Source organism: Drosophila simulans, chromosome 3L (genome assembly GCF_016746395.2).
Source record: "Drosophila simulans strain w501 chromosome 3L, Prin_Dsim_3.1, whole genome shotgun sequence".
Taxonomy (NCBI): Eukaryota; Metazoa; Arthropoda; class Insecta; order Diptera; family Drosophilidae; genus Drosophila; species Drosophila simulans.
The window spans coordinates 14894717-14914271 of NC_052522.2; the positions used below are offsets into that span (position 1 = coordinate 14894717).

Below are 19555 nucleotides of genomic sequence, written 5' to 3' on the forward strand. Positions count from 1 at the left end.
CAGCAAATATACTAAACGAAATGGTATTTTTCGGTATTCCCGAAGCTCGCACTTTTGGGATTTTTCTTGAACGGAAACAGACGACGCAGTATGCGGCTCCAAACAGAGAAATAACACATTTAGCGACAACAACAAAGGATAAATCCATTCCATACATTCCAGAGCTAGATCCGATCCAAAGGCCAGCAATAGACCCGATAAGGCGGCGCACTAGATCCGAGTTTCCAAGCAGGGGTATATAGGTGAGCACTACCTGGTAATCTAATCGCTGTGGATGAGTGGAGGACGCTCCTCTGTTGGCAGCGACGCCGGCAGCGCACCACCCTACGCACACAGGTGAACTTTGCACATTAACTATTCATTAACCTCGAACAGGTCGCCGGTGGAGCGGGAAAAAGTGGGAAATCGGAACAGCAGTTGGCCTATTTCACACAGGAAGCGGAGTCTAGTTGTCCATCCGGCAGAAGAGAGGTCTTTTCCAATCGTTAACATGCTGTCGCGCCTGCAGGACTTCTTGTCACGCCACCGGCGAAAGTTCATAGTGACCGGCGTTCTGGTGGGCGGTACCATCTTTGCGGCACGTTATGCACAGCGGCGATTTGTGGAGTTCCAGGAGAAACAGGCCAGAGAATTCTTCGAGAGAACGCGGCGAACGACCCACTTTGAGTCGACGGAGAAGACGTGCAACCAGGTGATCCTAGGCATGGGTGAGGAGATGTGCCAAGCGGTGCTCAGGGAGTGCAGCACGGACGAGCTGCTTGAGCAGCTGCGCCAGAATCCCAAGAACAAGCTGGAACTCTGGGAGGACATGAAAATTGTGGCTTTCACAAGGCTGGCAACCTATGTCTACGCCTCCTCCATGCTGGTTATTGCGTTGAGGGTCCAGCTAAATCTCCTGGGTGGCTACATCTATCGGGACATCATGACGGAACAAAAACAGATCACCGACGAGCTGAAGCAGCAGTATCTCTCCCTCATCCGACACTTTATCACGGAGTCGGGCATCCGGGACTTAGCGCGTTACATTCGCACCCAGGTCATCGCAGTCACCAAGACCATGCCGCTCTCCCAACAACTTTCCCTTAGCGACCTGGAGCAACTGTTTTGGTCCCTGCAAATGGCCATCAATGCGGACACTCGTCGGGATCCCAATTCGCGAATGAGCAAGTATCTGCTGCCCAGCCAGAATCCCAGTCATTCGCCGCTGCTGCAAAAGATGTTCAACGAGACGCTGGATCTGTTGGAGAGCGAGGATGCCGTTGGCGTGTGCTCGCACAATGTAAGCCGTGGTTTTGTGCTGGCCTGCGATGCCATCGCCGAAAGCATGGGCGAAACTTTGCAGCATCTGCCGCAAGCTCAAGTGCAAACGCAGCAAGAACAGAACGTCAAGTTCAACCAGGCAGGAAGCTCAGGCGCCGGCACCTCGAAGAGCCAAAACGGTTTGGAGAACAACAACTTGCTGAACATCAACCGAGTGCTGTTGGCGTTGGCCAAGCTCATTCCTATCATCAGTGGTCTCACCTCGAGAGGCTTCGATACCACTTCGCGACCCCACAATCTGCCCACCCAGCTGCTAACCTTTTACGTGGTCGCCGAGAAGACAAAGACGCTGGGGGCCAACGTCTACGAAAGCTTCAGCTCCGCTTAGAGGATCAAAAAAACTTGGATTATGCATCCGTGCATAGGCTAGGCTAAGACAATTGGAAAATTATAGTTTATATACTTGTATATTTTGAATAAGATCTTAATTCTCAGAAGCATTGCTTGTATGTCTGCTTGAACGCAACCCGTATTAAGTTTAGCTCCTAAGAATATTTAATCGAAGCGAGTGTAAGGTATGCTTAAGCAGATTCCCCTCCATTGCGTCCACGGGGAATCCTTTCAGGACAGGGACACAAATCGAGTAACGTGAAGGCCTTTTAATCTAACTGGAAAGTGAAATATGTGCTTGAGGAATGAGAGAATATACATATAGGATGGACCTGATGGGTTATTTAGTATCCAAGCTATATGAAAATGTAATTCATATGTGTAATTGATTAATGGAATAAAAAGTGACAGATTATTTATTTATACCATGTTAGAAAGTTTGGGTCTTAATCTTAAAAGAATTGTAAAATAAATGGCTACCTAATAAACTATGCATTCCCCGTTTTTAAAGACTACTATTTTTGTATTTGGAAGTTTATGATTATAAATGTATTCTTGATACTCTTACAGCTAATTAAAGCAGATATTGATTTACAGAACGATAAATATACATTTGTACATAGGTGCATATTTGTATTGAATTATTAAGAAATAGTTTCAATAATTTTGTCGGAGATATGTATAAAAATAGAAGAATTGAATTCTTATAGCATACTTATCGAAGACACAACCCATAAGTAACGGTTGCCTTTGCTATCATTCGAAAGGGGGTGGCAAAAAACCGCCCTGTGATAAGACAGCTGTGGCTGTGGCTTTTGTTTGTTTGCCATTTCTCTTGTTCTTGCCGCTCTCTCCCATGTTGTCTCTCTTCAAGCACTTGCGCAGAAATGCCGCATGTGAGAAGATTCATTATAATATAACAATTATGAATAACTATAAAGCATAAAGTAACTTAAAAGATTTCATAAATTGAACAAAAGTTTATGTTTAAGGAGGTGAAAGTTATTCGATATATTTATATCTCGCTCGCTCCTTCTGCGACTCGTTCGCTCTCGCAGGACTCTCTCTTCACATCCGTCTCTCTTACTCCTTCGGGTGCACAGCTGTCTGGTACAAAATTTCCATTTTGGGCGCAGTTGCAAAAGTTACGTGAAAAGGCAAAGGACAACAGTTACTTTTATACATCCCTGCGAAACATTGCGCGTGTGTTGGTGCGGAAAAATAATTAAATATACAAAAATGAAAGAAAACCATTGAATAACTGATTCGAAACCAAGCTAAAACCGGGTGTGCAAATATGAGAAATACTGCGAAAAGTACACAAATTGGAAAAGCCAGCTAAAGGAGGAAAGCCTAAAGACCCACCGTCAAACAAACAAACAACAACAACGGCGGCTCAATTGTGTAAGTGCACTTGCAAAATGTTTATTGACCAGTCGATGGGGCTAAAAGGCCACTTAGCCCATCAACTTTTTACTAGCCGACCACAAAATATATTGATTAAGACAAAGAGAAAACTGAACATGAAAATCAAAAGGCCACATGAGCACATGTGAGCGAAAAAGACAGACACAGCGGTATATTGGTAACGGGACAGACAGTGCGTGCGTACAGCGGTGTGGAAGGGGTTGGAAAGGAGGGGGTGTGGGGTAAAGGCAGTAACGGGAATGGGGAATACCACTCGTATAAGGTCTAAAAATATCAACACTTTATTATTAGCAGGGCCACAAGTGAGCAAACTAACTAGTTGCGAAGACACAATCAAAAACTACTCAAAGGAAGCTCCTCGGAAAGAGTGCTCAAGAAATAACGGTAAGGCACTACAAAGTACCCTTTTAAAGGTCAGGACAGTATCGAATTTGGTATAAGCTTTAAATCTAAAAAACGAAATAACAGTATATAGGATCAAGGAGCTTAATTAAAGTCTTAAATATCAAATAAGAGCTTTCCAATTGGTATAGGTTTTAATAAATGTTAAAGGTATATAATAATAAGGTAATCAAATTAAAAAAAGTTTCGAAACTTAATTACAATTTTTTCTTAATTTTTATTTCTTTGCAAATTAAAGTATCAGTTTATTTTCATCTTGAAAAATCGGAAAATACGTTATTCGTCCAAAAATATTGAACACAAGCAGCAAATCAATAAAATAATGAAATTTCACTATATAGATAAGATTGGAAATTATTAAATAATAACTCATATATATATTTGTATTTGTACATATATATATGTATATTGTATATATATTTCGGATTCAAACCAATAGCAAATCATAACATATCCTTCCAGAAAGAGTATTAACTTGTAGCCAAGAAAGTCAAGTGCGTCAGCGTGAAGATAACAAAGAAATGACATTTTCCCCAGCCAAACTCAGTGTGGGAAATTCGAGGAAAACAATGCATGCAATTCAGAGGCAACCCCTGCACCCATCACCTTTTTTACCACAAGCCTCCCCTTCTGGGTGCTTGGGGTCCTATATTGCATAGTATATATAGGCATATTGACATACTGAGGGCGTAGATCAAGTGCCAAGTGACAAGGGGCCACAGCACCTAACTAAATATAAACACATAAATTAAGGAAGCGAAAGCAGGACACGACTCAAGCTAAAGAAAAGTGCGTCATGGGTTTTCCGTGGAAGGCAATTATGTGGTATACAAAGGATGTTTTTTAGAATTTAGGTGAATTGGTTAGTTGGAACCTTAGATTGCGTGGAATAAAATATTGAAATTGAAATGGTGTATACTCTAACTTACTTAAATTAATTAACAAATATTAATATTTTTTTATCATTCTATGATCAAATTAAATATTATATTATATTATTAGCGGGAGCTAGCAGAAAAAATCTAAACATTACTATACTTATTCACAGTATTTGCATTTCCAATGAACTGATAAGAAACATAGAGTGATATATCGAATAGTGAAAAAGCCGGGGAAAATGGTTTAGTTTAGTGCGAACCGTTTGTGCATGAGCACATAGCAAATTGAATCGGTTCGAACTTTTTGGAGATTATTGTTTGGAGACTTTCAAAAAACCCAAACTGCGTTGTAATCAACCGGGTAAAGTTAAAGGTGTATAAGCAAACTAGTATTATACTCTACTAGTTCTATTGGTACGGATAATGTGAGGTGTTTTCATTTCTTTGGGCTATAGATTCCTTTGCATGTGGTTTTGTTTGTTCGAGCCACTTTCCCATTTCCGTTCCTTTACCCCAACCCTATATATGTACATGGTTGTATCCCCATCGGAGTCCTACTTTTGCAACATGAATGAATGACTGTAACTACATTTTTCATGCAAACTGGGGGATCCACTCTGGTTATCCCCACTCCTTACTGTTTTCTTCTTTTTCCTGCTGTTTGCTTGTCAAAAACGTCAAAAATGCGATAGTGAAGACCCCAATGAAGAATGCACTGAAGAAAAAGTGTGCCCAGTTTGTCATTCAATATGGCTTGTATAACATAAAGTTATCTTCATATATTGAAATTAAATTAATATATATTTTCAATTATCTCTATTTGTTAACTTACTGTTCTAAAATATATGGACATTTTTGAACATCATAGTTTAAACGATTATAGTTAGTATAATCGTTAGAACTGTAGGACCTTTTTTTCGACTGTAGAACAGTTGCGAAATGGAGCGGGCAACATAAGTGCGGTGAAGCCCCAACCACCATTGCCTACCACCTTTTTTGCATGGCCACCAAAGTGGTGCGGAACAAGAGACCAGAGCCCAGAACCTAAGTGATGTTGCAACCGCCGGCGGGATGAGTCACCCCGCACAGAGGCACTCCTATGGAATAGTGCCATAAATGACATGTGATAGATGGATGGATGGACACTTGGTGAGGGCTTTGGGGGATTAGCCAGGAATGTGGCCCAAATGAAGATGCACTCGCCCGCCGGCTTCCCCTGTAATTAGGCCACCCTCGGGTGCGAGGTCCATAAAAGCGGTGGATAGTAGCCAGCCAGCTTTTGAGACTACCAATTGCCAAGAGGAGATGGGGGTACACCCTCCTCCGCCTCCACTTTCCCAGCCACTTTACCCGATTCGTTGGGCCCTAGCTTTTTTTTTATTACGTATACGCCCCGCTGGTTGATGTTGAACAGCTCTTGAGGCGAGACAGCCATCTGGCTCAATATTTGGCCTGGGCAAATATGAATGGTGCGATTTCGAATATTTTTATAAACTAAACCTAAGAGACTCTTCCACATTTTAATTTATATATAATTCAACCGAGTTGAGAATGGCACTTGGCGGATGCTCTGCTCTCGAATCGGAACTAATGTCATTTAACTTGTTCGTCCATGACTAATGGGAGAAAACCAAATAATTATGTCAACTATCACGGTATTGATCATTGTGCTAAGTGCAAAGCTAAGCTAACTCACTAGATATCAGGAAATAATATCGAATACCCTGGGGAATTGAGCTATAGATTATAGAATATAAAGCGCGTGAGTGGGTGGAATACATACCGCCCCTCGAACAGTTGAAACGAAACATTTTCAACATCGAGCGCAGTTCGCGCAGAGAGTTCAACCGATACACTGCTGAACCAAAATTCGGAGTCATATCGGTCCAGAATAATTAACACGGGTAATTAGTGCTCGAATTTTCGGGGGCAACGCCAGAGAGTTGCCTATTTTGGTATCTATCGACCATTTAATATCACATTTGTTTGTCTATCTCGCACAGCACGATGACAAACGCCAGCTGAAGAAGACACTGTCGGTTTATTGGCCCCCCGAAAAAAACCCGTAGTCTAGAGCCCCTGGAGCGCCGAGAAGTGGCAGTGGTCACCATGCGGCGTCCGAAGATATCCCTCAAGAAGTACTTCTACCTAACTCTGATCTGCGCACTCCTCCTCATATTCGGTTTCAGTCTCAAGTGAGTATGACAACGTGTCGCTAATATTGTATCTTCATTTCGGAAAGTTTAGATAAGGTACGCGTCATCCAGACAGGTGTTAAAAAAATATGCAAACAACTTCTCGAATAATTCTCTTTGAGTTTGAGTAGTCACGGTCAACTATAAAAAATCAGCATAAATAAAGTCGCATCATTAAAGATGCACTTAAAGAATATTCAAGTGATATGGTAAAATCAAATCACAAATGTTGGTTCAGAAAATACCCTAAGTTTTGAATTAACTATTTAAGTTGCATTCTTAACACATTAGAAAGCAGTTAAGATTAAGATTGGCATATTTAAAATACGAGTTCGTTTTACTCAGAAATTTGCATTTTTTTCTTTTATCTGTTTTATTAAGAACCATTTAAAAACATATAGCTATAATTGACTCATGTCCATTGAAATTCCACAGAGAGCGCGAAATATGGAAGACGCTGAGTCCACGATCATCACAGATAACCACACAGCAGCAGCAGCACCAGCATCTGCATCAACTGCAGTCCATGGACGAGGAGCATCCGATGGGCACCAGCTCCACCCCTCCGCCGCTTGCGGCCACTTTACTGCCGGAAATGGCGGATAATCTCGTCGAGGAGCCGGAGCAGACGGTTTTGGAGGAGGAGGAAAGCGAGGCGGATCGCCTGCAAGAGCCGCCGGCGGAAAAGGCCTGGTTCTTCAAGAACGGCGAGTACTATCCAAAGCCGGCCAAGACCTACAGCAATCGCAAGGCCAGGAAGCGGCATGCCCCACGATTGCTGCCGCATCAGGATCCCTATTCGGATCGCATTATTAACCAGCTAATGTACGTGCCGCACAACTACGAGGAGATCAAGTCCAGCGGCAAACTGAAGACCATCCTACTCTACAACGGATTGGGGCCGTGGAACGTGAAGAAGGGTCGCGACGTCTTCCTGAAAGCCAAGTGTCCCGTAGACACCTGCGAACTGACTGCCAATCGCGATCTGGCCAGCACGGCCGACATGATCCTCTACAAGGATCACTACATACCCACGGGCATTCGGCGGCCCAGCAACTCCAAGCAGGTGTCCATGCTGTACTATCTGGAGTGCCCGTATCACACGCAGAATGTCAAGGTGCCCGATGCCATCAACTGGACGGCCACCTACAGGTGGGTCTATATCTATTACCTATATTACATTATTTTCTTCGAATTCCGCTGTGAAAATACTTTGATATTGAAGACTTGAGTTATCTTCTCGGAATGTACAAAAGTTCTTAAATCATATTCTTCTTTGCAGACGTGACAGTACAATTGTAGCGCCCTATGAAAAGTGGCAGTACTACGACACAAAGGTGCAGCAGCAGGAGCAGGATATCAACTACTCCGTCAACAAGACCAAGAAAGTGGCCTGGTTTGTGTCCAACTGTGGAGCGAGGAATGGCCGGCTCCAATATGCCCATGAACTGCAAAAATATATCGAGGTACAAATAACTTTACATAATAATAGTCCAATATACTAATGTCTACTAATGGTTTTCCACCAGGTTGACATCTATGGAGCGTGTGGCAACTTCAAGTGCTCCCGCAGCACGGCGGACAAGTGCTTCGAGATCCTGGACAACGACTATAAGTTCTATCTGGCTTTCGAGAACTCCAACTGCAAGGACTACATCACGGAGAAGTTCTTCGTGAATGCGCTGAACAGAAGGGTTCTGCCCATTGTCATGGGCGCCCGGCCAGAGGACTACGAGGTGAGTGCTCCGCGAAGGTCCTACATCCACGTCGACGAGTTCTCATCGCCCAAGGAGCTGGCCGAGTATCTGCGCATCCTGGACCACGACGACGAGCTGTACAACTCGTACTTCAAGTGGAAGGGCACCGGCGAGTTCATCAACACGTACTACTGGTGTCGCGTGTGTGCCACGCTCCACAACGAGGAGCAACTGCGGAAGCCACGCTGGTACACGGATCTCAATGACTGGTGGCGGGGACCTGGAGTCTGCACGACGAGATCTTGGCGCAACTTCAAGGCACGCAAGGACGTCATTAGCGACTCCAGCGACGACTGAGTCCAGGTGTTAGATGCGATCCAGATCGTGGGCATGGGCAATGTGTAGATCAAATGGCATTATCATTCATCAGTGAGTCATTCGCTTCTGATTTGTTGTTTCCTAGGTATCATCTTCTCCACTTTCACTATCACTATCCACCGGATGGGTCCCTTCTGATTTCGGAAAATACAATCGTGCAATAGTTAGTCTTAAATCGAAATCGAAATGATTGCCAAATATTATATTATTTAAATGATTTGCTGACACCTATTATATAAAGTAGTTAATAGCTTGATTTAAAAACTTCTCCGATTTCTAGTCCAAATTATTTTTGAGAACAGAAAAATCGACCCATCCTACGCTAATCCATGTGTAAAGAGTTAAGAGTCGCTTCGTTTTTGTCGGAGTTTTACGTAAATGTTTTTTGTAGTTAGTTAGTAAGCTAACCTAAAACCTAAATCAAATCAAATCGAGGAGGCACGAGGTCGGGAGCGACTAAAGGATTCCCGTGCCGACCATTGTAACATATACAATACCAGATGCGTAAGAGAACGTAGAAACCTAGTCTAGTTATATATGGATATACAAGTGCTATGTATACATAGTTCGGTAATTTATATAGTTGTTTAAACTAAAACCAAGTCCAAAATAGACCGTAATGAGTAAATGACAGGCAAGTTAAAGTAGTTCGACATTAAAAAGCTTAACTCAAGTGAGAGGAGGCATCAGCTATATAGATTAGATCTTTTGTAAGTGTTTTTGTAAGCAACCACAATGGCTCGACCTGAAATAAGTTGCCTGTTATTAGAGCGCACTTTCTTTTCCAGGTTTAATTTTCTGTTTTAGTCTTTATCTAGACCGGCTTTTAGTTGAAATATTAGCTGTTGAGAGCTACTTGCAAAGGTTTCCCAGCCTGTTGACTAACTACTAACTTTATAACCGATTCGCACAAGCATAACATATATCTGATATAATACAAATACAATCTGCATTCCTATTTTTCATGAAATATCATATGGCGTATTATTTTAGTTCGAACAGCGCAATGTGTGTTTTTTACAATTTTTATCAATATTTGTATTTATTGTGTAACATTTTATTTATAAGTATTGAATAATATCATATGTGTGTGTATTTTGATTGTGAACTTGTTTTAATTTTAATTTTTACTGTGATACAAAAAAAAATAATTATAATAAACAAGAATTAAACGGTGGCAACTAATGGCAAACAATTTAAAATGTTTTTTGGGCCTCAAATGGAATGGTTCCATTTTGTTTAATGACTGTTGAGAATGGCACAGGTTTTGATTCAAATTCCTTATTAAAATAAAAAAAAAAAAACGCATACTGAAATAGTTGAAAAATGCTTAAAAAAGCTACGTATACATCAAATTACAGCATAGCTGCCTCTTGGCGAATCATAAGTAAACATGTTTTAAAAATGGGAATTGGTGTGTGGTAGCCTCGACTTTGGAGCTTCTGCACCCTAAACTTGGCACATTTTTAACTGCTTTAGCAAATCTTTGAGTGCATTTAACTTCTCCTTTTTGGTGTCCTCGTTTCCGGCTGTGGCAGCTACGATCTTGGCCGTAATCTTGCGCTGCAAAGCAATGGCTTCGACTTTCTTGGAAAGCTGCAAGAAGAAACAACTCTTCAATACAGTTTTTTAGCTTAAAAGATAAAAAGATACGCACCTCATAGGCCCGCTTAATAATTCCCTGGGGCATTCCTGCTAATTTGGCTGCGTTAAAGCCATACGATTTGGGACAAGCACCGGCTGTGTACTTGTATAGGAACGTGACCGTTTCTTGGGTAGGATCGGCATTGTCTTCGTTCTCCACCATGCACGCCATGTGACCCAGTGTAATTCTCTTGTCGTTGTGAAAGAAATCAATCAGATTGTGATAGTGTGTGGAGAACAGAGTGCGGCACTTGAGATTGGCCAGAAAGTTTACGACAGAGGCAGCAATCGCTGTGCCATCATAAGTGGCGGTTCCCCTGCCGAGTTCGTCGAGCAGCACAAGCGAATGGCATGTGGCATGTTTGAGAATGAGGGACGTTTCGTTGAGCTCCACAAGAAAGGTGCTGTGCCCGGCCAGAATGTCATCTTGAGCACCAAGGCGCGTGAAGATTCTGTCCACCAACGAAAGGCGACAACTAGCAGCGGGTATATGGGCGCCCTAAAATGAAATTAAATAATAATTAAACAAACATAACGAAAGTTCCGATTTGCAACTACTTACAATTTGCGCCATGATTACGAGAAGTCCCACTTCCCTCATCAGCGTACTCTTGCCGCCCATATTGGGACCAGTGAGCAGTGATAGTGGCGCCTCTGATGCAGTGCCCAATTCCAGGCCATTGGGAATATAGGTGGATGCATTTGCGCAAGGATGGTAGCCCTCCTCCAGTTGGATAAACGGCTGCTCCGCATCAGAGACCAGCTCTGGCACACAGATAACCATTTGTTGACCAGCGTATTCAGCTAGTGAGCTTAGGACATCCAGGTTGGCGACGCAGTCAATGCATTGCTTCCACTGGTCGTAGTGATTCGAGAACTTCTCGAAAAGACGACGCGCCAGATCTTTAAGCACCATGTTTCTTGTATCTTCAGCGTGCTGCATGTCCTTTAGTAGGGCACGTGTTTCAGCAGTGGTGTAGCGACGAGATGCCTTCTTTCCCTTGGTTTGTCCTTCCAAGGTGTAGGATTTATTGGCCTTGCTGGCATGGCTTTCTGGCACATCCAACTGGTAACGTTTCTTGTCGGAGCCGAAATAGGTAATGCGGCAACCAAAGTGTCGCTCTTGCTCCACAAGATATGATTTGAGGCGTTTCTCAATCTCACCTATGGCATCCATTGCCGCATCGTACTCAGCATCCATTCCCGCTTGGGGCGCAATCACACCCGTTTTAGCAGCTGCATCATGATCAAAGGCAGTGGCAAAATATTGTAGCTGCTTGCTTAGATCGGGAAAAGAACCTCCCGATTCCGGCAGCTGGGTAAGTCTCTTAAGCAAAGCTGTTTTGCATTGATGAAACATCGTAGGCAATTTGGTTAGGTCATTGAATCCCTTAAGTACGGCCATAAATCCCAGTAGCTTTTGCTTGTTATATAGCTTTTCTTCAAAAAGAATCGCCCGGGAATCCGGGTGGTCCATCTGCTTTATCTGTTTGTTGCCAAATAGGTGAATCTGCGCCAGATTTCGTTCGAAATCCGGCATCGGAGCTAGCAAAGCGCGAACTTCCTGCAGTTCGGTAGGCATTCGAATTAACTCACCAATAGCATCTTGGCGCTCCTTGATGACTGCCACATCGCAACTCGGAGCGCAAAGCCAGTGGTGCAGCAGTCGCTTTCCGAACTTGGTGCAGCAGTGATCCAAAGTGGAGAGCAAGGAGTGTTCCTCACCAATAATCCTGAGGTTCGACAAAGTAGTGGCATCCAGTACCATGTGGGAGCGTCTCAACGTGGATGCAACCGCTGGCTTGGCATCCGCCAGCTGATCGGGCGGCACATATAGCTGATAACGCGCCATGGGCAGCACCTTGGGCTCCAGCTTGCACTTATGGATAAAGAAGATGCACTGGCCGAGAGCTTTAAGGGCTAGCTTGTAATTATCATCGGGTGTCAGGCCCAAATGATCCATATCGGATTGCATGGTGCGCAGCACCAATGGCCAGTTGTCATCAGATCCGTTTCCAGCATAGTAACGTTCCGCCAGAAGTTTCAGGGTTTTTTCGGCACTGCAGGCATTCTTTCCGTTGCCGGGAACGGGCTCCTTAAGGATTCCACCCAGCACAGTGCGCACAATTTGCTGTGTTCGCTGGCTCAGAGCGGATTTCTCATTAAGGAACTAGGGAATATGAACACATAAGTTGTTTTCCATGTCCACAAAGTAGTTATATTAGTTTACTTACCAATACGGGCATATGATGTGACACCAGGGTGAGGAGGCGGGAACAGTTCTTGTCGTCTTCAAACTCACCCAAATGAAAGTCACCAATGGAGGTATCTATGAAGCACACTCCATACCGGCTCCAAGTTCCCTCATCCTGCTCCACTATGGCCAACATATAGTTGGGCTGATGATTCGGCCCGATCTTGCACTGTGAGCCAAATACCTGGGTACCACGATTGGTGATCTGGCAGATCTCGCGGGCCACCACTTTGTCGAACTTAGTGGCCTTGATCCGCTTGCAGCGATCAGTCATCATATCTGGAGTTTCCGTTTGCTCCACGCGAGCCACCTAAAGAAATCATATGATTAGTTTTACTGGGAAAAGGAGCTCTCCTAGTACAAATCACCTTGAAGCCCCTGTCTACGAGAATGGTTGACATCTTGTCGAAGGATATCTCCGGGAAACCCGAGTGAGCAAACTCGCCGCGCATATAAGTGAAGCCCAGCTCGTTGACGCCCACATCCGCATCCATGTGATACAGTTCATAGAACTTGCCGACTTTGAAAAACAAGACGCAGTCATAGTTGTCCGACTTAAGGACCCACCACTGTCGAACTCCGGGCGACAGGCCATTGAGGAACTTCTCCGGCACATGCAGGGTGCTCTTATCGTAGTCCGGATGATCTGGACGTCTGCCTTCCTTGTCCTTGATCTTGTCCGGCTGCAGGAACTCTAGTTTCTGGTGCGGCCAAACAACGGGCTCATCCAGACTGGACGTGTTGGTCACGATATCATCGTAGGAAGCATCCTGTTTGGCATTGCTCTGCAGGTTCTTCAGCTTCTCTTGAAAGGTTGCACCCTCGGCCAGCTGCATGGACGACTCCAGCTTGACCTTCTTGCTCGATGGCTCATTGTTATTGTTGTTGTTGTTATTCAGGACCTTCGACTTTTTGCGCGATTTCTTGGGTGTCGGACTATCCACGGACATGTCGTTCTCGCTAGGCGACACCTCATCCACGCCGCTGCTAACGCTATCATCGCTGGCTTCATTCTCATCCGGTTCGTAATCAGAGACGCAATCGGAGAAGTCCTCCTCCGATTTGGTCACTTCCATTTCCGGCTCACTGTCCGATTCCGGCTGAACGATGCGCTTCCGCTTGCGTTGACCACTGTCCGGCTCATCGTCGGAAATGGGCAACTTCCTCTTGGCCGCCGGCTTGGAATCCTTTTCCTTACTATCATTCACTTTTGGCTGCTGGTTCTGGAGATTCTCCTTTTCGCTCTTGGATGCATTGGGATCTGTTTTCACGCTAGGAGTTAATTTCTTTTTTTCAACAGCCGGCGATTTGGAAAAGTAATTTAATAGCGTGTTTGTGGGCGTACCGCCCACGCTGGTGTTTAGTTTCTTGGACATGACAGTGGTTTAGAATCGTCTGCCAGGTTGTGCAAAAAACCAGGATGCAGACGCCGCGATTGTGCGCCAAAACCAAATAATTTCTGCGAAATTGTGGCTTAATAATACCGAAATAGTAGCTTGTCTATTTAGTATATTTAGGGATCTCGTGCACGTTGGAATTTTCGAATTTCACTGAGGGATTTTCTTTTTTCTTAACAATTTGATGCTTCTTATATAATAAAACATTAGTTTTGATCTGTATTTATCTGGTTTATTGCCCCAACATATATAAACAGTGAAAGTTAAGAATTAAGCAAAACAATTGACAACCATCCGTATATTTTCATCAACCTTATATCTTCAACCATACATTTATTTATTTTACTTTTAGATGCACAATCCTATTGGAGAAGGAAAATCAAAGCTTTCCAGAATAATAACAAGAGTTATGAAATTGGAACGTTATCTTCATGTTCATGAAATGTTGTGAATGTATTGATGCATTGATATTTTGTAATGTATTGAATTTTGTAAAAATTATCAATTAAAATCCAGTGGAATAGCCTTATGGTATTCTTTGAAGGAGTACCCTATATATTTCACGCTAATATTTAGTATTTTTCCAATGCGCCGCATGGTATTCTAAGGCGGCTGAGCAACGGTCACTTCAATTCCAAAACAAACTTAATTTCACGAGTTCGTAAAATAAACTTTAGAAATAAGCCAAAATGTCGCTAGCCGATGAGCTTTTAGCCGATCTCGAGGAAGACAATGACAATGAGTTGGAGGAGGAGGATTCGGAGATGGCCAGTGCCGAGGACGAGAAAGTAAGGAACCAAAGCAAATGTTGATCAGACCTAATGATTCCCTTTTTATACAAAACAGTTGCTGGCGGAGAAGCTGGCCAAGCCGGCTCCCAATCTGATGGAAGTAGATGTAACCGTGCAGTCGGTGCGGGAACTGTGCAAGCTGCGAGACTCGGAGCGCCTGAAGAACACGTTGCAGCAGATCGAGCACTATGCCAGTCGCCAGAGAACTGCAGCCGAAATGCTGGGATCCGTGGAATCCGATCCTGAGTACTGCCTCATCGTGGACGCGAATGCCATAGCCGTGGATATTGACAACGAGATCTCCATTGTGCACAAGTTCACCAAGGAGAAGTATCAGAAGCGTTTCCCCGAATTGGACTCCCTGATTGTGGGCGAAATTGAGTATTTGCTGGCGGTCAAGGAGCTGGGCAATGATCTGGACCAGGTCAAAAGCAACGAGAAGCTGCAGGCTATCCTCACGCAGGCCACCATTATGATTGTATCCGTAACAGCGTCCACCACACAGGGGTAAGTTATTTGTAGGGCCAAACCAAAGAAAACATGTTACTAAATCCCATTCCCTTTCGCAGAACCATGCTGACTCCGGCGGAGAAAGCTAAGATCGACGAGGCCTGCGAAATGGCCATCGAGCTGAACAACTTCAAGTCCAAGATCTACGAGTATGTGGAGAGTCGCATGACCTTCATAGCACCAAATCTTTCCATGATTGTTGGAGCATCGACGGCAGCTAAACTCTTGGGCATTGCTGGTGGTCTTTCCAAACTATCCAAAATGCCGGCCTGCAATGTTCAGGTGTTGGGTGCACAGAAGAAAACCCTCTCGGGCTTCTCACAAACTCAGATGTTGCCGCACACTGGCTACGTGTACTACTCCCAAATTGTGCAGGATACTGCGCCAGATCTGCGACGCAAGGCAGCTCGCTTGGTGGCCGCCAAGTCCGTGCTGGCTGCTCGTGTGGATGCCTGTCATGAGAGTGTCCACGGGGAGATTGGACTGCGCTTCAAGGAGGATGTGGAGAAGAAGCTGGACAAGCTGCAGGAGCCGCCGCCGGTGAAGTTCATAAAGCCGCTGCCCAAACCAATCGAGGGAAGCAAGAAGAAGCGAGGAGGCAAACGCGTGCGCAAGATGAAGGAACGATACGCGCTGACAGAGTTCCGCAAACAAGCGAACCGCATGAATTTCGGAGATGTAAGTTTCTGGCTTATATTTTCCTGGCTTGTATTAATATTTAAACTTTTCTTTCAGATCGAAGAGGATGCCTACCAAGGAGATCTGGGCTATTCACGCGGCACCATCGGCAAAACTGGCACCGGACGCATCCGATTACCCCAGGTGGATGAGAAGACCAAGGTGCGCATTAGCAAAACGTTGCACAAGAATCTGCAGAAGCAGCAGGTGTACGGCGGCAACACTACGGTCAAACGCCAAATTTCCGGAACAGCATCAAGTGTGGCGTTTACGCCACTGCAAGGTCTGGAGATTGTGAATCCGCAGGCGGCGGAGCGTTCGCAGACGGAGGCCAATGCCAAATACTTTTCAAACACCTCCGGATTCATGTCAGTGGGACAGCGGACGACTTAAGAGAACAGCTCTGTCCTTATTTTCTATAAAATTAAGCACTTTTATTTGGAGATTTGTCGAATGTATATTGAGTTAGGCGTAGTAAAGCTGCATAAGAGATTCTAATTGTTGTTAGCTGAGCTTGCCCACTTCCAGTTTGCGCTGAATGGCCTCCCACGAGTTGTTCAGCAGCACGGCGAGAATGCCGGCCACCGTGAACACGCCTCCGATGATGGAACAGCAATTCGTGGCGAAGTGGCCAAATGAGCTGGGAATACACAATACAACCAATAAAACTTGTAATTAACCATTAGCTTTGTGGCATACTGACCTGTGTTTCTCCGCATATTTCACCATCAGCGGCGAGAGCTCGTAGCTGAAGAATATGCCCGGCATTCCACGTTCGCGATCTGAAAGATCTTTCCGGTATCGCGTGACGGAGAACTGATTCGTGTATATGGGCTCGCCGTCGCTGTTTCCTCGCATATATAATGTGGGGACAATTTTTAAATAGTAATTAAACATTTCACTTTTGGTTTCTGCAAAAAGAGGATTGTGGAAGATTTTCTATTTCATTTCAATTATCTTCAATAAATGTAATTTGGTGAAGAAATGACGAATTGCACTTCATTCTTCAAAAAAAAAGGGTATTTCACAATTTAAAAAAATGATTTCATATTTTTTCCAATTTAAAAAATGAAAATTCCCCACACAACAGTCCTGCGAAGTCACCCAGAAATTCTTCGAAGAATAAAATTTAAATTAAAATGCATGCTTGTGCTTAAATAACTTAGTTTGTTTTGGATTTCAATCTTAAGTATGCTTTATAATAAATATTAATAAATAAAGAATAAATAACGATTTTAAGGCACCCGCTTTTTAGCTACCGCCCCCTATCGGCATTCTCTAGAACGAGGCAAGCCGAGCGAAAAACAAAGTGGCAACCCTTCTATAATTTGACAGCTCACGCACACCATCGCTCAGCTGCTCACACTCTCACGTTTACGAATTATTCGACGAGTCGGTGCCGAAATAAATAGAAATATTTTGAATATTCTTAAAATAAACGAACTTTCTGTGAGATTTATAAGTGCGTCGGAGCAGCGGAGCTTGCTACTCAGCGGGATCAACTCATATAGAGCCGGAGAACCAGGAAAACCACGGACTTTGCAACATGCCTCTGCCTACGAGCTCATTTTCCCAGCAGGGACCAACGTGCTTCGATAAGATGAAGACGGGCTTCATCATCGGATTCTGCGTGGGCATGGCCAGCGGTGCAGTCTTTGGCGGGTTCTCGGCACTCAGGTGGGTTGGACTTTGCACCCGGATGCTCCACTTAGCGCTCCACCAAAGGAGTGACGCAAGTGGAGGCCGGCAATTATGTAATTACACCGGCTAACTAACGAACCACATCGAAATACCCTTTAGATACGGACTACGCGGCCGGGAGCTGATCAACAACGTGGGCAAGACCATGGTCCAGGGCGGCGGAACCTTTGGCACCTTTATGGCCATCGGCACGGGGATTCGCTGCTGATCCTGCTGGCATTTGACTAGAGTTACTAAACAACCACAACCCTTAAGCCCTACTCCAATCTTGTTTAAATTACGCTAAGTTATTGCAATAGAGATGTTACAGAATTACGATTACGGGTTTGTGTTCACTACTCACCAGCCACGTCCACTCGCAGTCCATCCAAGGGATGCGTCTTGGCGAACTCTATCTTCTCGCCGAACGATAGGTGATTGATTGTGTGCGATAGCTTCACATTGCTGAACTGAAAGTCGTGGATGTGGAACTGGCGGATGGAGAAGCTCTTGCCGGGTGCAAAGTGAAAGCTGCCTGCCATGCGGTTCACTTCCAAGTGGCCCTGGATGCGACAGCCCTCCTTGAAGGCGTCCTCGTCGCTGCGTTTGTACTTGCCCTTGCATTGCTCGATCTTGTCCACGGCCACGGTCCATTTGCGCAGCCGGTAGGCGTCGAGAACATCCTCGCACGTGTTGCAGCAGCTAGATAGGATGGTAGTTGGTATTAAAAGTGTTACGAGGCCATCGCTTTAACTGGATCTTTTACAAAAGTAAATTAGCTCTAGATACAGATAAATCTTTAGATAACTAATTGAGTACTAATTGAGAATAGATCAATGGAATGGTTGAAGTTTTCACTATCTTACTGTGTAGCATTGTGCTCCGCTCCGTAGCAACTGCCGCAGGTGACATTCTTATTGGGCGGTGAAACTGCAACGATTTCCTTGATGGGCGTCTCCTTGAGGGGCTCGCCATTGAGATCCAGCCGGTGCTTGAAGACATCGTGGTCCACCCTCAAGTGTGTGTCGCCGGATGAATCCATTGCATCCAATGAGATGTAGTTGCACGCCAGATTATGCAGTGTCACGTCCAGATTTATTCTCAACTTGTGACCACGAGTGGTGTCCACGAAGAGTTCTTCGTTTAGAGTTGGCTGCATGTAGTTGAGCACCTCTAGGAAGATCAGTAGGCTTATGATGCTGGTACTGATAATTGTAACTGAAAATCAGGGAAAAGCCGGTTGTTTGGGATTCTTATTGCCACTATCAATTGTACACCTGCACCCACCTGCGGCGCCGCCTACTGTGCGAACGCTAAAGTCATCCAGTGTGCGGGGATAGGCGTCCAGGCGACGGAGCACGTCGGCGAACTTCATCGTGAGCACGTAAAACTAACAAAACAGACAAAACGCAGAAGTAAACAATAAAAATTACATAGTTTTTGCACAAGACAGGTGACGTGTTGAAATTGGCGTTGCCAGTATGCCGCAATGGTACAGCCAAACAGATGTTCGCTGCGGTTCGATTGACTGTTATCGTATCCGTATCTACATGCCAGCACTTACTTTACATGTCCCATTTTACATGTTAAAAATCGGGCGCTGTTATGTGAGGTGCAGCAAATGTAGATAAGTATGCAGCTTTAAAAATACATAAGCCACATCAAAAAATCTTAAAACTTTTTTATCCGTTTATAAGTGGTAAATGCCATTAACACACTACTTAACGCTTTTTTATAGTGCTTATCTTATTAACAGAGAAACAAACATTACATTACATTACACTAGTAAAATCCTTGACATGTGTTAGTCATTTATTACATTTCAAAATAATACAATTTAAAATTAAAAAAGGTTCTTAAAAATGTTGGTTTCTTAAGCAAAGTTTTGATGAAACTGCATTATTATTGTTTAAATTATTATGTTTAAAATTTAGCCGTTATAGTTCCCAAAATTTTATTAGTCTGGAGGTTTG

The 19555-nt window shown here is 44.1% G+C and overlaps 6 protein-coding genes and 1 long non-coding RNA gene across 7 annotated transcripts; 4 read left to right on the forward strand and 3 right to left on the reverse strand.

Moving 5' to 3' along the window:
* The first annotated feature begins 13 nt into the window (after window positions 1-13).
* Window positions 14-2141, forward strand: LOC6738121 (peroxisomal biogenesis factor 3). Its single transcript, XM_016171507.3, has 2 exons — window positions 14-242; window positions 376-2141. The coding sequence occupies exon 2, from the start codon at window positions 491-493 to the stop codon at window positions 1646-1648; it is 1158 nt and encodes a 385-aa protein (XP_016031958.1). The 5' UTR covers window positions 14-242; window positions 376-490; the 3' UTR covers window positions 1649-2141.
* On the reverse strand, window positions 1777-6223 carry LOC123327214. Its single transcript, XR_006541769.1, has 2 exons — window positions 6142-6223; window positions 1777-2757 (listed from the first exon to the last, which is right to left on the reverse strand). It is a non-coding gene; the product is annotated as an uncharacterized LOC123327214 (long non-coding RNA).
* Window positions 6079-9823, forward strand: LOC6738122 (glycoprotein 3-alpha-L-fucosyltransferase A). Its single transcript, XM_016171508.3, has 5 exons — window positions 6079-6262; window positions 6362-6553; window positions 6989-7705; window positions 7836-8019; window positions 8083-9823. Exons 2-5 carry the CDS (start codon window positions 6468-6470, stop codon window positions 8605-8607), a joined length of 1512 nt encoding a protein of 503 aa, XP_016031959.1. The 5' UTR covers window positions 6079-6262; window positions 6362-6467; the 3' UTR covers window positions 8608-9823.
* On the reverse strand, window positions 9722-14027 carry LOC6738123 (probable DNA mismatch repair protein Msh6). Its single transcript, XM_002084900.4, has 5 exons — window positions 12895-14027; window positions 12507-12836; window positions 10835-12442; window positions 10286-10771; window positions 9722-10224 (listed from the first exon to the last, which is right to left on the reverse strand). The coding sequence occupies exons 1-5, from the start codon at window positions 13900-13902 to the stop codon at window positions 10078-10080; spliced, it is 3579 nt and encodes a 1192-aa protein (XP_002084936.1). The 5' UTR covers window positions 13903-14027; the 3' UTR covers window positions 9722-10077.
* A 484-nt stretch (window positions 14028-14511) lies between these two features.
* Window positions 14512-16587, forward strand: LOC6738124 (U4/U6 small nuclear ribonucleoprotein Prp31). Its single transcript, XM_002084901.4, has 4 exons — window positions 14512-14711; window positions 14770-15221; window positions 15284-15902; window positions 15960-16587. Exons 1-4 carry the CDS (start codon window positions 14613-14615, stop codon window positions 16293-16295), a joined length of 1506 nt encoding a protein of 501 aa, XP_002084937.1. The 5' UTR covers window positions 14512-14612; the 3' UTR covers window positions 16296-16587.
* On the reverse strand, window positions 16312-19092 carry LOC6738125 (endoplasmic reticulum-Golgi intermediate compartment protein 3). Its single transcript, XM_002084902.4, has 5 exons — window positions 18870-19092; window positions 18449-18800; window positions 17947-18284; window positions 16606-16813; window positions 16312-16542 (listed from the first exon to the last, which is right to left on the reverse strand). The coding sequence occupies exons 1-5, from the start codon at window positions 18955-18957 to the stop codon at window positions 16407-16409; spliced, it is 1122 nt and encodes a 373-aa protein (XP_002084938.1). The 5' UTR covers window positions 18958-19092; the 3' UTR covers window positions 16312-16406.
* Window positions 17222-17918, forward strand: LOC6738126 (reactive oxygen species modulator 1). The gene is made up of 2 exons (XM_002084903.4): window positions 17222-17579; window positions 17703-17918. Exons 1-2 carry the CDS (start codon window positions 17449-17451, stop codon window positions 17809-17811), a joined length of 240 nt encoding a protein of 79 aa, XP_002084939.1. The 5' UTR covers window positions 17222-17448; the 3' UTR covers window positions 17812-17918.
* Window positions 19093-19555: the final 463 nt, after the last annotated feature.

Excerpts from the sequence above, each read along its gene's own strand:
- LOC6738122 (XM_016171508.3), top strand. The coding sequence starts at position 6,468 with ATGCGGCGTCCGAAGATATCCCTCAAGAAGTACTTCTACCTAACTCTG. Across the intron at positions 7,706-7,835 it reads AACTGGACGGCCACCTACAG|ACGTGACAGTACAATTGTAG; the intron begins GTGGGTCTATAT and ends TCTTCTTTGCAG. Across the intron at positions 8,020-8,082 it reads AACTGCAAAAATATATCGAG|GTTGACATCTATGGAGCGTG; the intron begins GTACAAATAACT and ends GTTTTCCACCAG.
- LOC6738121 (XM_016171507.3), top strand. The coding sequence starts at position 491 with ATGCTGTCGCGCCTGCAGGACTTCTTGTCACGCCACCGGCGAAAGTTC.
- LOC6738125 (XM_002084902.4), bottom strand. The coding sequence starts at position 18,957 with ATGAAGTTCGCCGACGTGCTCCGTCGCCTGGACGCCTATCCCCGCACA. Across the intron at positions 18,285-18,448 it reads GCGGAGCACAATGCTACACA|CTGCTGCAACACGTGCGAGG; the intron begins GTAAGATAGTGA and ends CATCCTATCTAG. Across the intron at positions 16,814-17,946 it reads ACTGCGAGTGGACGTGGCTG|AAACCAAAAGTGAAATGTTT; the intron begins GTGAGTAGTGAA and ends CTCTTTTTGCAG.
- LOC6738126 (XM_002084903.4), top strand. The coding sequence starts at position 17,449 with ATGCCTCTGCCTACGAGCTCATTTTCCCAGCAGGGACCAACGTGCTTC. Across the intron at positions 17,580-17,702 it reads GGCGGGTTCTCGGCACTCAG|ATACGGACTACGCGGCCGGG; the intron begins GTGGGTTGGACT and ends AATACCCTTTAG.
- LOC6738123 (XM_002084900.4), bottom strand. The coding sequence starts at position 13,902 with ATGTCCAAGAAACTAAACACCAGCGTGGGCGGTACGCCCACAAACACG. Across the intron at positions 10,772-10,834 it reads TCGTAATCATGGCGCAAATT|GGCGCCCATATACCCGCTGC; the intron begins GTAAGTAGTTGC and ends ATTTCATTTTAG. Across the intron at positions 10,225-10,285 it reads TTATTAAGCGGGCCTATGAG|CTTTCCAAGAAAGTCGAAGC; the intron begins GTGCGTATCTTT and ends TTCTTCTTGCAG.
- LOC6738124 (XM_002084901.4), top strand. The coding sequence starts at position 14,613 with ATGTCGCTAGCCGATGAGCTTTTAGCCGATCTCGAGGAAGACAATGAC. Across the intron at positions 14,712-14,769 it reads CCAGTGCCGAGGACGAGAAA|TTGCTGGCGGAGAAGCTGGC; the intron begins GTAAGGAACCAA and ends TATACAAAACAG. Across the intron at positions 15,903-15,959 it reads ACCGCATGAATTTCGGAGAT|ATCGAAGAGGATGCCTACCA; the intron begins GTAAGTTTCTGG and ends CTTTTCTTTCAG.